The sequence below is a fragment of the Balaenoptera ricei genome, chromosome 10 (genome assembly GCF_028023285.1).
Source record: "Balaenoptera ricei isolate mBalRic1 chromosome 10, mBalRic1.hap2, whole genome shotgun sequence".
In the NCBI taxonomy this organism is placed as follows: domain Eukaryota; kingdom Metazoa; phylum Chordata; class Mammalia; order Artiodactyla; family Balaenopteridae; genus Balaenoptera; species Balaenoptera ricei.
In genome coordinates, this window is record NC_082648.1 from 229947 (window position 1) to 242949 (window position 13003).

Here is a 13003-nt window from a genome sequence, read left to right on the forward strand (position 1 = left end):
GGTTGTGTCTCATTAATGGGTCATGAAAACAATACAGTGGGGACCAGCAACTTTAAAGAATGAGAGAACAGAAAACGTCAGAATATTTCGGTAGTAAAGGTAACTTGTGACATTTTTCAAAAATTACATTTACGGGGGTGGGTGGTGGTGGTGGGATGAATTGGGAGATTGGGATTGACATATTTACACTAATATGTATAAAACAGATAACTAATAAAAAATATCAAATAGAAGTGGAGAGCAAAAAAACAAAGTACACAGTCTGCTTCCCCTAAGCGCTACCAGTATAATTTGCATTTAAGTTGCTTACGTGCAGTCTTGAGCAATAGATTCTAAAAGCCACAAAATTTTGATTGATTGAAATTAAAAATAGCTTTATTGTTAAGAAAAATTACATTTACATAAACTATATATAGAGAGAACTGTGTGTACGATTTAAAAAGTTAGGAAGCCACTGATGTTCAGGGAGTGGATGTAGATTGAGAAGAGGCCCAAAGACTAAGTGACCCTGTGGCCATTTCAACATGCGAAAGGTGGGGATATGTGAGGGACCAGTAAAGGACACAGGAAAGTATCTGTAGAGGCCAGAGGAGAACCAGGAGGGTGGTGTCCCAGGGCCGAGAAGAGGCATGGTGGGCTGACTCGAGCTCTGGGCTGGTGGAGGAAACTAGGATTGAGAACTGGCCGTTGGATTTGACAGTGTGGAAATCCCTGTGTCCTTGATGAGATGTTTATGTGGAACAGTGGGAATGAAGCCTAATTGTTGTAGGTTTCAAGGACAGTGGGAGAGGAAGTCACGACCACAAGCACAGACCGTTCTTCTGGGGAGTGGAGTACACTAGTCAGAGGAGATGGGGACAGGGCAGGGTTTTTAAAGATGAGAGCCTACGTCAGTGGGAATAGTTCAGTTTGGGGGAGGGACTGATGCAGGAGGAGAAGACCAGTGCAAGAGGCAGTGTGTGTGGTGGAGTAAGGGGGGTGGGATCGGTGCACACGGGTTGCTTCATGTGGGCATGTTCATCGTCACAGGGGGAGGGCAGATGAGATGGGTATTGACATGATCGTAGGAGCTTATGGAAGAATGCTGAGGTGAAGAAACTGAAAGCCACGTCAAAAGAGAAATGGTTGAAGGAACTGAGGAGGATGTGAAGATAGCAGATGTTTGGACGGCTGGCCTGTAAAAGAGGAACTAATTTTGTTCTGGATACTTCCAAGGGGAAATTTTGGACCATGGAGTAAAAAACTATGGGGTCTTCTACCTAGAAATTGTGTCCTTGGGAAATTAACATTTCAAGCTGCTCAAAGATGGTGAAGACTGCTTCACAAGGTAGAAAGCCGCCTGTCGGTTCAGCTGTTTGTGTGTTGTGGTCGGTACACAGAAGATGCAGGTGTGGGGTGGCTGGTCACACTGGGTGGTCCTTCGGATCTTGACCATCGTATATTTTGTGATTCATGGCGGTTGGTATTAGGCAGACCAGACAACTGAGAAACCCCAGATTCGGTGCCACGTTAACCTCTTGCCAGCAGTTCATGTGTTTACAAAGCTTTTGCTGCAGGGTCTGCCCCCAGGAGCAGGAGATACCAGAGGTGTTTCCCTACAGCTCCACAGCCGTCCTTGCGGGAGTATCGGGACCCCGTTGGGCTGCCGCAGCTTTGGTGTTCTCTGAGCCCCTGTCCAGCAGTGGCCCTCGAGGTCACCCTGCGCGGCTTCCAGGCAGACCACTTCCCGAGCCTGCACAAGTGCAGGTGGCTGGGCAGTCCTCTAGTCAGCAGAACCTCATGGAGCACCTACTGTGTGCCGGGAACTGGGTACACAGTGCCGAGCTACGTGGGCCGGGGCCTGCCCTTGGGCAGAAGAACAGCTTTTGGTTGCGCTTTCCCACAACCTCAGTGAGCCTCTCTCCCCAGCCAGAGGCCCTTTCCTCACCCTGACAGCCTGGATCATAACAAGGCTCTCAGACTTGTGGGCAGGAAGAGGTTGGTCTTTTGGTCTCTGTCCCTCAGCTCTGGACCCTTGGTAGTGGATAGGTTGAGATTCACCTCCTGTCCTGCCCTGAGTTCCTGCAGCGAGTGGAGTAGCATTGGGTGATTCAGAAATGCTTTGTGATCACCTCCTGAGAGGTGCTGATGCTGGCTCAGGTGCGAGAGCTGCTGAGGGATGCAGGCTGGGGAGCGCTCAGCCTTTCAGCCGCCACTCGGAGGGTCACTGTGACCCCAGAGTGCCCTGACCTCCATTTAAGAAAGGACTCCATTTGAAAGGAGCCCATACAGCGATGAATTGTGAGAAGAAAAAGAATCTTGTATTGTGTGTCCTTGCTAAGTTCACCCGGAGCGCTCCTCCCGGAGGTTCTGGACCGGGGATGTCGTTCTAATGAGCTCTTGTTTCTCAAGCTGTGTTCTCAGGTGGTTCTTCCTTCAAATGGCTCTGGCCTTGGGCTCTGGATGCAAAACTTGGCAGCACCGTTTTCCTGCTGTGTGACGTTTAAACGTCTTTAAGCAGCAGTTTTCCACCTGCAAAATGCAGGTGGTAGATTGTGGTGACGGTGGAGATGCGGTGTGGATCTGACCGCCAATAAGTATTCAGTGTTGGCTGTTTTCACTGTCACTGACAGTCCTTGTATCTTTCTTGTTTGAACATCTGAGTTTGGCAGGAACTTGCCCACTCGGGTGTTATCCTTTAGCCCCTCCTGCCCAATGCCATTGTCACACCTTCTGGGACAAGTGGAGTGGGGAGGGTGAAGAGTGAGGGAGGGACAAAGGAAGTTTTACAACATTTTTCTTTCTTTCAAAGGACAGAGCTGTCTGAGTTCTCTCATTCTGTTATAGTAGCCACTTATTTAGCTGAGTATAACCTTTTGTTGATGGGATTATAAACTACTAGATAATAACACTCCTGCCATTTACTGGGTCTTGCTGTGCGTCTGGCACTGCTAAACATTTTGCATTCATTACCTCAGTTCCTGCAAAACCCTGTGATTCATTGGACATTACCTTCACTTTGCAGGTGAAGATACTCTTCCTGAGACACTGGGGCTGGGGCATTGTTCTTTTTGACTCTTTGTTTTCCCGGGTTATTTGGGACAGACATTGGCATTTGCATCGGCATCAGCCATTATGTTTACTGGTGTTTGGTTCTGACTTGGACTTGTTAGTGTTTGCTTGGGGTGACAGAGACAGAGGTCATTTCTTTTCTTTTTTTTTTTTTTAAGTTATGTTTTAGATATATTTTATTTTTTTTTGACCCTTCAATATTTTATTTTTTTAATGATCCCATTTATATATATTTAAAAAGTTTTTTTATTGAAGTATAGTTGATTTACAATGTTGTGTCAATCTCTGCTGTACAGCAAAGTGACTCAGTTATATACATATATACATTCTTTTTTTTATGTTCTTTGCATTATGGTTTATCACAGGATACTGAGTATAGTTCCCTGTGCTATACATTAGGACCTTGTTGTATATCCATTCTAAATGTAATAGTTTGCATCTACCAACCCCAAACTCCCAGTCCATGCCTTTCCCTCTCCCCCTCCCCCTTGGCAACCACAAGTCTGTTCTCTATGGGCAGAGGTCATTTCTGACTCCTTGGTCAATTGTGTAGGTGTTTTTCCTGAAGAAATAGGTTGCTGTCAAAGAAAGTAAAATAAAAAGTTTTGAGAAGATACAACATTAGGGGTTAGCGTCTTTCAGAATTGGAGACTTGGAAGAGAACCCAGAGGTCATGGTCCAGGCTCTTCTCAGACCCCTCTAGAGAGGGCCGTTCCACCTCCTAGAATAAGGCAGTGTGAGAATCCATAACAAAAGCGCTGCATTTTTGCTAGTTGCTCTCCCCTGCCCAGGCTGACTGTGTTCTTAGACACCCCATTTTGGTGGCACATTAGATAGAACTCTCCTCTGTAACATCCCCCGCTTGTCCTCCACCTCCCCCAGCCACGCAGGGACCTCCAGACAGACTCCCACTAGGGATTCTTTTCCCTTGTCAACTCCACAGAAACTAGAGTGTTCCCGCTGCAGGTCAGGCTGAAGCTGCAGAGACCCGGTCCCTGCCCTGATGAAGCCCTGAGGTGGTGGAGGAGAGAGCCATTCCAGTCACGCGCTTGCGGAATCGCAGGCGCGGATGAGGACCGGTGCGTGGGACTAAAGAGCAGATCCGTGGAATGGGGAGGGGCACGGGGGCTGGTTTCCGGTGTCCTCAGCATCCCGCCGAGTGTCCATTTGATGCTAAATAGGATGGAAAGTCAGAGAAGAACTAAGGATGGAACAAAGGCAGCAACAAGAATTGTGAGAAGGACTGCTTTCCTTCTTGTATTTTGAGCTTGCTTCCTTGGGACCTAGAGAACCTTATCTTGGGGCCATGAGAAATGAGAGGCCTTTGAGACAGGAGCTGGGAAGCAGTTGGGGCGACGAGGAGTTTCATTCCCAGGCAGTCTGATTCAATCAGATGCCCCAGGCGAGGGACTCAGTGTCCCCATCCACAGATGGTGGTGGCCTGAGCGGCTCTTTTGCAGAAAGACTGACCAAGAACTCAAGGCATTTGGCTACTTTGGTCCTTGTTTCTGTAAAACATGAAGGAACCTCTGTAATCTGAAGTGCATTTGTCATCTAATTTTCCTCCTAATGACATTGTAAAACATGTCTTCCTATCTGCCTTCCTTCTAAGGTCTGTTTAGACAAGTCACGCCTCTGACTGCATGGGCTAGGAAAGGAGCATTTGGTAGATCCTTTGTAAGAGTCAGATTTGCACATGTGCCAGTATATTAGTGGTGCAGTGGCTAGGGAGAAAATTAACCAAACTTGGCTCTGATTTCTTACTCTTGAAGTATAATTCTTATTTTGTTGTTTTGATTCTCTTTCCTTTTTCTATTTTTAAAGGTAAGTCTCCCCCACCCCTCAAATAACCACCCATCTATTCTAAGAGCTAGAGACTGAGTGTTCTCAAACCAGCCATGAGTCAGTGACAACCTTTTACTCTTATAAATAGAAACATAAACTCTGTTCCTGCATGCACTTCATAGGCTGTCCCTCTAGCACTTTCCTCCACAGCCAAGGAGTGTGCTTCTGAGTCAGCAGTCAGCTGCTGTGGGACGGAACTCGCAGGCCATTGCCGGTGGCAGAGATCGCACTGACATGCGGAGAGCTGGCCTCACCTCTTCTCGTCTCTCCTCAGGCTCCTCACTTCCCTTGTCCCTTCCTTCCACACCTTGACTTTTCAGTCCTCAGGATTTCTGGCACCTTCCGGCCAGGTTTCCTGGTATGTAGGCTCCTGCGCTTATGAGTGTTGATTTTCCCTGGCTAGTGGGACGTACAGCACATGGGGGTGGTCCAGGAGAGGCCCGGAGGAGCACGACTTGGGTTTGACGTTCAGGAATGAGGGCATGAGGGCGATGGCGGGAGTGGTCCTTCTGCTGTCTGCCCAGCTGCTCTTAGCGTGAACCCAGTGCCGGGTAGTCCCCAGGCTGCACGAGGCTGTCCCGCCAGCAGAGCTGCAGAACAGACACTGGAGTGTCTTCTGCTACGGCCACTTGGCTTGCAGAGGGGGAAAGCTGAGGCAGCCCGAGGGAATTGGTCTTGTGTAGTCTTACCTCGGGTGCCTGTCACATTGTTCCAGGAACCAGCTTCCCTCTACTTATCTGTTGTCATTAGTGACCTGCAGGTGGAACTCTCTTACACTGGGCACTTACTCCCTGTCTGCCTCTTGCAAGCAGGCTCTCTGCAGCTGTCCGGGAGCGGCTGGAACCTGTTCATTTGAAAGTGTTTTGCATCAGCAGAAGGATTGGGGGCCAGTTATTAATGAAGGTGTTCATCTGTGGTGAGGTTTGGTTTGAGCAAGTGCTCAGCTCTTTGGAAGTAAATGTTTGTTTCAAACAGGGAGGGCTACAGCCAACCAAGGGGGTGTTAGCCCACAGATCAGAATTCTTCTTTGAAAATAAATGCCGAGACTCTTTTAGGGTGGGGTGAGACAGGGGAAAGGCCTTTAGAAACGCATGTCGCAGGATCTTGAGCGTGTTGGTGTCAGCTAGAACACGGTGGTGCCTCGGGCTCCAGATCCTGGCAGGGAGTGGAAGGTGGCTGCTGCTGTTTAGGAACAAAGAAAAATCATTTTCTTTCTTGACGAGAGGCAGAGAGATCAGAGCCGGTGTGTTCAAAGCTTTCTAAACACTGTGACTCTGGTGGAGTTCGAGAGAGCTGTGCATACAGGTGGGGCACGCAGGGGCAGGAGCGCTGTCTGCTGGCCTCACGAGCAAAGCAAATAAAGCCGCAGAGGCCCCGACGGGCAACACCCGGGACCCTTGTTTCTAGTCGTGGGTTATTACCCTTTCTTCTGCTTCTGGGTGAGCACGTTTGGTTTTCTCTGCCACTTACAAGCCGTCTTTTGACTACCTGCAGTTTCTAGGATAAGCATTGACTTGTAAGAAGAAGAATGGGCTCTTTTTAGAAACTTTATTTATCTTGCTGCTTAGCGCTACCTAGAATAAACTTTTATTTAGGGGAAACTGAAGGTTAGTTCCAGTTAATTCCATTTCTTGTTGGACTCTTGGCCACGTGGCTATTGGGACAAGCTGTTGTTCAGCAGTGTGCATAGGAGGGGTTGTTGAGTTAGTGATGTATTTGAGATGAGAAGCCAAGTCAGTGTGTTTCAGGTAAAGAATTAGCATCTTCACCTCGGCCTCCACAGAACAAGTGCTGTGTCTGTTGACACAGAAAACACAAGAGGAAAGTGGCAGTTCCTGGTATTTAGGTATTGCCTTCTCTCAGGAAACCACCCACACCTCCAGTTGGTTCAGTTCAACCTTATAATACGTGGTAAAGTGTGGAAAGAAGCAGAATCTTATTCCCGCTTCCCAAGGGGGCTTCTCCCGCCTGTAAGAGCTTCAGGATGGGACGTGGGGCTCTTCCAGGCCTGGGGAGGCAAGCAGAGGGTCTCATCAGCACATAGTTTGGTGGCTCCCTTTGCCCTGGGCTGGTTCACTAAACAGTGGGTCACTTCTCGCTTCCACCCCTCCTCCCCCAACACAGTAGATCAGCAGCTCCCTTCCTCCATCCCCTGCCATCTCCACGAGCAGGTCCTCTTTAAAGCAGAGCTCTGGCGCAGCCCTGTTTGTCACCCGGCGGGAAGTCGCCTGGAGCCCCGGGCGTGAGCCCTGTGGCTGGGAGGGTTTTCCCACACTGAACGCCGGGCGTCCACTCTCACCTCATCTAACGCGAGGGAGAACTGAGGCCGAGTGGGGCAGCCCGGGCCCGGCGCGCGTGGACCCAGGGCCGAGGTGCTGCTCGTCTTGTTGCCCTGCCCTGCTTCTCTGCTCGCCCTGTTCCAGCCTCTGGCCCTTTGCCTCCCGCCCCCAGCAACAGTTCTCCGTAGTGATGACAAGTAAGCGTGGTACAGACCCAAGGCAGGGAGTGGGTGAAGGAGCGCATGCGGGGCCCCTCCCTTCTTGAAGCTTCTCCCAGCAAACGTAGGCTGGTAGGTGCTGGAGGTTTTTGATAAGTGGGAGGTATAGACAGCATCATTACTGCTGTCAGGTTTCTTTGTGGGCAAAATGGAATGGCTGTAAAATCCTCCTACCTGCCACGTGCCGTCTGCATGGCAGGACTTCAGCCCCTAAACGCCGACCTTGGCTCTGCTCTCAGACCTCTCCGCTGCGCCTCAGAAGCTCTTCAGAGCGCTCGTCCTTGGCTGCCAGCCCCTCCCTCGCTGAGTCCAGGTCTCCCCCGGAGCCCAGGGCTCCCCCGTGTCATCTGACCAGCCTTCACAGGTCAGCTACCACCTGTGTGCTGTGCCCCCCGAGCCGACTCAGCCGACTGCCTGGTGAGCCCCTCCACTGAGGCAGCTCAGCTGTAACAGGGTACCCGCCACAGATGAGGGCTTCTGTTTGTAATCCCTCGGCCTGGGCTCACCACTCACTCCACGGGAGACATCCCTGACCCTTTCGTCTGTAAGAGTCCCTTGCAGGCCTTCCAGTTTACTTCCTTTTCCACGTCCTGTGCTTTCTGCCTGCCTGGCGGACACTAATTCATCCTGAAACCCTCAGCTGTCGTCCCTCAGAGGCTCATCCTGGATGAGGGTCCCTCCCCCATGATGTAGGCGCTCTTCCCCTGTGTTCCCACATCCCTTGAGCCTCTCTCTGACACTTAGCAGGGCACATCTAAGCTTCTATTCACCCGCTAAACTGTAAGAGCCTTGAAAGCAACCGCAGTCTTCCTCATTTCTCCATCCGCGGTGTCTCAGACGGTGCCTGGAGTCTAGAGGACCGGCAGCTTATTACGCTTGTGTAACGAACGCCTGCAACACTTAGGAAGTGCACTCTGGAAAGAGTTATGTCTCCTAGAAAACGTTTCTAGATGCAGCTTTGGATTTGCTAACCGTTCCTCTTTCTTTCTTTATTAGATTAACGTGACGGCGTCAGGTGGATCAACAGCCCCCCCACTGCCCCATTTGTCAGGGGCCTGAGAGTGGGGAGACATGGAGGAATGTAAGAACGAGGCGACAAATCGGGCTCACATCCTCTTTGACCGGTTCGTGCAGGCCACCACTTGCAAGGGGACCCTCAAGGCCTTCCAAGAGCTCTGCGACCACCTGGAACTGAAGCCTAAGGACCACCGCTCCTTTTACCACAAGCTCAAGTCCAAGCTCAACTACTGGAGAGCCAAGGCCCTCTGGGCAAAGCTGGACAAGCGGGGCAGCCACAAAGACTACAAGAAGGGAAAGGCGTGCACTAACACTAAGGTAGGGGCGGCCGCCCAGGCCCTGGGCACTGACCCAAGGACTCAGCTGGAGAAGGAGAGAGCATTGGGTGGAGGTAGCCTGGTGAGGACAAGGCTGCTTAGGCCACAGCCTAGGGAGGCCGTCAAGCTCACACTGCGGCAGAACTTTGTGGATCCACTACCTGTGTTCGTTCATTCGACTGTTCTGTGTGCCCCATTCTTATCCCGTGGATTCACATAGGAACATTCGGGGTGTCAGCTACTGAGAACAACCCTGAAGTCAAACACCGTAGGAGTTGTTTGATTTTGCTGAGATTCTAGTTGAATCTCAGACTGTTAGGAGGATGTAGGCCTCTGAGCAAAGAGGTAGCCAGGCCCTGTCAGTGTCCTGTCTGACCGTGGCAGCCTGGTGCTGGGCAAAGTCATTGTTCCAGACTCAGCCTCTGGTAAGGTGTAGAGTATTTGCCAATTTGGGGATTTTCTTCCCACAGGCTTCAGACCTCTTTTCATCCATTTTCCAGAGGTCTATCTTGATAAGCAAGGGCTTTGTAAACTAAAGTATTTCTTTTGCTTTCTTCACAATCGAGAGAAATAGAGTTTCCATGAAACGGGTAGGCCTGGGGAAAGATCCGAGATGCGCAGTCACCTGTGCAGGGGGAGGCGTGGGGAGAGGAGAAAGGTAATACATTCCTGCTCTTCTCCTTAGTAAGAGCACTTTCTGTGAGAAGTTCGGAAAAGCTAGCAGGGAAATGAAGTTGCAGATGACTTTATGACTGTTGTTACTGTCCTTTCAGGAGCCTTAACTTGCCCTGTGTTGGTTTGCATTTGGGTAGATATTCATCCACAAAATGCAAGTAATTCAAGTGCGCTCTAGAGTTTTTATATATATATATATAAATTTATTTATTTATTTTTGGCTGCATTGGAGGGGCTTCCCTGGTGGTACGGGGGTTAAGAATCTGCCTGCCAGTGCAAGGGACATGGGTTTGAGCACTGGTCCGGGAAGATCCCACATGCCGCGGAGCAACTAAGCCTGCGTGCCACAACGACTGAGCCTGCGCTCTAGAGCCCGCGAGCCACAACTACTGAAGCCCGCGCACCTAGAGCCCATGCTCCGCAACAAGAGAAGCCACCACAATGAGAAGCCCACGCACCACAACGAAGAGTAGCCCCCGCTCGCCGCAACTAGAGAAAGCCCATGCACAGCAACGAAGACCCAACACAGCCAAAATAAAAAATATAAAATATAAAAATATAAATAAATTAAAAATATAAAAATATAAATAAAAATTAAAAATATAAAATTAAATTAAAATTTAAATTAAAAATAAAAATTAAAAATATAAATAAATAAATTTATATGGAAAAAAATTTATATGGAATAAATAAATAAGTAAATTTATATGGAAAAAGAATAAAAGGATAAAAGGAATCGGAAGCCAGAAACAGTGCATGTCTTTCTTCTGAACGTGCATGCCAACTAGTTAAGATAAGTGTACAGTCTCACCCTGAGTACTTCTCTAGAATATGGATCTTCAAGATCATTTCCCTGGATTTTCAGTCTAAAGTTGGTGATTTTAGAATTCTTTTCTGCACATAAATCTTTGGCTCTTGAAAATTACCACCTGGGAGTCTCTCAAGTGGTAGGTCCATTCCAGGACCCTAAGATTGCTTGGCTGTGTATTTAATGATCTGTGCCTCCGTGGACAGAGATCTGCTTGACTTAGAAACCTTCCAGAAGGTTTCCTCCTGTTGTTGAGAGATGAGATGTGATCTTCATATTGTGTGTTGATGTGAGGACCCAGGTAATGTGATCTGCAGGTGCCTGAGTTTCTGTCCAGCACTTACAGTTAAGTCTTCTCCATCCAGAGCGCCCACAGCTTTTCTGTGAAGCCATTGCAGGCACTCAGCTCTGACCCGGATGGGTTTGAAGGTTTCTTGGTCATGGGGAGCATAGCCCTACTGGGGGGCTTTAGGGAATGGTGGTTATGCGCTCAAGAGGTGCTGCCTTCGCCCTGAAAGCAGCTGTGTTTTTCAGTGTCTCATCATTGGAGCTGGCCCCTGCGGTCTCCGCACAGCCATCGATTTATCCTTATTGGGAGCTAAGGTGGTCGTGATTGAGAAACGAGATGCCTTCTCCCGCAACAATGTCTTGCATCTCTGGCCATTCACCATACACGATCTGCGAGGCCTGGGTGCCAAGAAGTTCTACGGCAAGTTCTGTGCTGGAGCCATCGACCACATCAGTAAGTAAAATCAGTTCTCCTGTAGGATCCCACCCCTACCCTCTACTCATTTTTCAGGAGAAAGAGGCAGGCAGATTACCGGAGGAATTCGTACTCAGCAGCCCAGTGTGTGCTGACGTCCTTAGTATCTACTGTGTAGAAAACACACTCAGCTTGGAGTCAAAATACCTGCCCTCCAGTGGTTCTGTAACCTGAGATTCTTAACTACCAGTGTGTCTCCTATGAAATGAGTTTAGCTTAAGGAATTCTAACGTCCTGAGCGCTTACTGAGCACTGGCAGTGGGTGGGATAGGATTGGGGCCAGGCTAGGAAACAGACTGCCAGTTTGGGCTTTGACCCTCTGGTGGCTCTTAGTCCGATGGGAGAAGCACGAGGTATGTGGCTTGCTGTGATGTGCTAGGTGGGTACTCTCCTAATGTGAGAAAAAACACTCTGGGGATGGTCCTGGGGAGCCACAGTGGTGGAAGAAGCAGACTCCTAGTCTGGCTGTGAATGGCAAGTAGATAGCGGGATCCCTTTGCCCGAGTGATTCTCGTGAGGTCTGCAGCGTGGGGGGCTCCTGCTCTCCTCCTGTCCCCTCCAAGCTCAGCCTGGGCCTGTGCTCGAGGCAGTAGAAGTTAATGCAGACGGTGCTTTTGTTTTCATGCTGCTCTGAAAAGCGGTTCAGAACAGACTGTTGTCTACATTATGAAGTTGAAGTCTTGTCTGTTGATCACCATTAATGATTGCAGGACAGGCTTATCAAGGAACTGTTGTTCTGAGCTCCTCAGATGTGTCCTGTAAACATTCAGCTACTCAACCCTTTGCTCTTTGAAGCAGTTGTGCCAGTTTATCAGACGCTGGCCAGCAGATGCCACATTCCGCCGGCAGCAGAAGCACTCTGTGCATCTGTCGGGCTGTACTGGGTAGCAGCCGTCTGCAGGAATGAGATGCGCTAGCAGGGGATTTAACAAGTCTTTGGGAGTGTGACGTGGAAGGGTGGAAAGTGGGGGAGATAGCCGAGACGGCTGCGTGGAGGACTAGCACGTATTCCTAGCACATTGGTCACAGCCTGTAGGCAGTCGGTGTTAACAGAGGACCGAGGTCAGTGTGTCAGCGGACTTGTCTGCCTTGTGTGTGGCAGGATTTGTCTTGGAGCTGAGAGGGTCCCACATCAGGGCCCAGACTTTCTCTCAGTGTACCTGGGGCCGTCCGTGTCTGGCACCTGGGAACTACTCATTGGACACTGAACAAATAAATAAGTCTCACTATGATAATGAGCAAGATTTTCAATCATTTTGAGCCTTAGTTTCTGCAGCCGTAGACCAGTGGTGGGAGGGGGAATGGTAAGAGACTAAGGCTGGTTTCAGGGATCCCCTCTCAGCGGTAAGAGTGTGTGAAGATCAGTGAGGGAACAGGCTGAGAGAGAGATGCCGTGGGCAATTCAGGAAGCAGGGCAGCCCTTTGTATCCAGTTGGAAGCACCCCTGGGGGTGCCTATCTTCTGCCTCCTGTGGTGAGTCCTGTCAGCATCGTAGGTGCTGCTCGGTCACTGTGGCTCTGTGTCAGGGAGGATGGAAGGGAGAGTCTCCTTCTGTCTCAGAGCTTTTGAGAGGTAGGCCTGCGTGTCTCTCTAGAACGTCTCTTGCACTGAGTTGTATTTGCCCTTGAGAAAGAAAGGAAGACGCTATGGAGCATGGCTCGGAAAAGCCGCCTGCTGTAGGTGGCTTTGAGCATCTGGATAAACTCTGCGTTGGTGGATGGGGGGACCGGGGCAGTGATGCTGACTGGTCCTCTCCCCCCCGGTGGGCCCTCACTCCTGTAATCTTCCTGTTCACCCAGGTATCCGTCAGCTTCAACTAATACTTTTGAAAGTAGCATTGATCCTAGGCATTGAAATCCATGTCAACGTGGAATTCCAAGGACTTGTGGAGCCTCCTGAGGACCAAGAAAATGAACGTGAGTGAACAAATGAAGGAGGGATAAAAGGGCCTTGAAGAGGTGAGGAGAGATGAGATCCAGGGAGAAGAGAGGAATCTGAGGGTTGTTTTCAGAGCTAGTTAAAGGAGTGTC

The 13003-nt window shown here is 49.7% G+C and overlaps 1 protein-coding gene across 27 annotated transcripts in view; it reads left to right on the forward strand.

Moving 5' to 3' along the window:
- Window positions 1-13003, forward strand: part of MICAL3 (microtubule associated monooxygenase, calponin and LIM domain containing 3) — a 191369-nt gene that overhangs the window by 82579 nt on the left and 95787 nt on the right. For 26 of the 27 annotated variants that reach the window (XR_009505258.1, XM_059934970.1, XM_059934971.1 and 23 more), the window contains 3 exons: window positions 8390-8728; window positions 10745-10952; window positions 12773-12889. Coding sequence is in view for 26 of the 27 variants with exons in the window: in XM_059934970.1 (XP_059790953.1) it covers window positions 8465-8728; window positions 10745-10952; window positions 12773-12889 (589 nt within the window). In the remaining variant the exon portion in view is untranslated. Of the gene's footprint in view, window positions 1-3957; window positions 4131-8389; window positions 8729-10744; window positions 10953-12772; window positions 12890-13003 lie in introns of those variants that run through there. The other variant, XM_059934975.1, reaches the window with a different exon arrangement.